The 875-nt window shown below is 54.1% G+C and overlaps 1 protein-coding gene across 1 annotated transcript in view; it reads left to right on the top strand.

Moving 5' to 3' along the window:
• LOC102384014 (elongation factor 1-alpha, oocyte form-like) overlaps positions 1-875 on the top strand; it is a 4,876-nt gene that overhangs the window by 3,259 nt on the left and 742 nt on the right. Inside the window, exon 7 of the mRNA XM_014517830.1 lies at positions 640-875. Coding sequence (XP_014373316.1) covers positions 640-875 — 236 coding nt within the window. The remainder of the gene's footprint in view (positions 1-639) is intronic.

The raw sequence follows: 875 nt of genomic DNA, 5'->3' as shown, positions 1-875 counted from the left end.
CTGCTGAGCACTTGCCAGCATCTGCTTTTTGCCCTCCTTTTAAAGGCACTGTGCTAGTTTGGGCTACTGGCAATTCTCCTCCTCCTCCTCCTAGTGTCCTTCCTGTCCCCTGCTAGGCCCAGGTACACCTCAGATTATGCTTCTAAGACTTTTCCACCTAGCTTGTGCAAAGCTGCCTGTCACTCCAGCATTTTCTCCTGGTCTGGAGTGACTGCCAGGCCAACAGCTGCAATAGTATATGGCTCTTGGCCATGAGAGCCATATAAATGGTGACTACTGTTGCTTTGTACTCCCTTCTCCACCCCCAGTCCCCCCCAACTAGTTTTAATTGGCGATGGCAATGGTTGGCTGAAAACTTAAGTTAACAGACCGCATAGTTTCCACTGTGGTGGGGCTGACACTGCCTAGTTGCAGGAGCTGGTAGCCAGACTTGATCTCGGGGAAGGGGCTGGCAGAGTTAAGTTAAATCCGTGTGTTGACCATCTCTTGCGGGGAGGGGTAAAAGCATTGGGAGGCTTTTCTACCAGACTTCAGGACTCCTGAGCAGCTGGCCCCCGTGCCAGGGCTGCTGCAAGAATACGGGTGCGGAAAAATATTCTGTTGCCAGCACGGGTCTTCCAACCACTGCGCTCTGCCCAGGTCATCATCCTGAACCACCCAGGCAAGATCGCTGCTGGCTACTCCCCGGTGCTGGACTGCCACACGGCTCACATCTCCTGCAAGTTTGCTGAGCTGCGAGAGAAGATTGACCGCAGGTCTGGCAAAAAGCTGGAGGACAATCCTGCAGCGCTGAAGTCTGGGGATGCTGCCATCATTCGGATGATCCCTGGCAAGCCCATGTGTGTGGAGAGCTTCTCCGAGTACCCACCTCTTGG

Source organism: Alligator sinensis, unplaced genomic scaffold (assembly GCF_000455745.1).
Source record: "Alligator sinensis unplaced genomic scaffold, ASM45574v1 scaffold337_1, whole genome shotgun sequence".
NCBI lineage: Eukaryota > Metazoa > Chordata > Crocodylia > Alligatoridae > Alligator > Alligator sinensis.
Note: the sequence above shows the minus strand (reverse complement) of the source record. Positions and strands in the feature narration are given on the sequence as shown.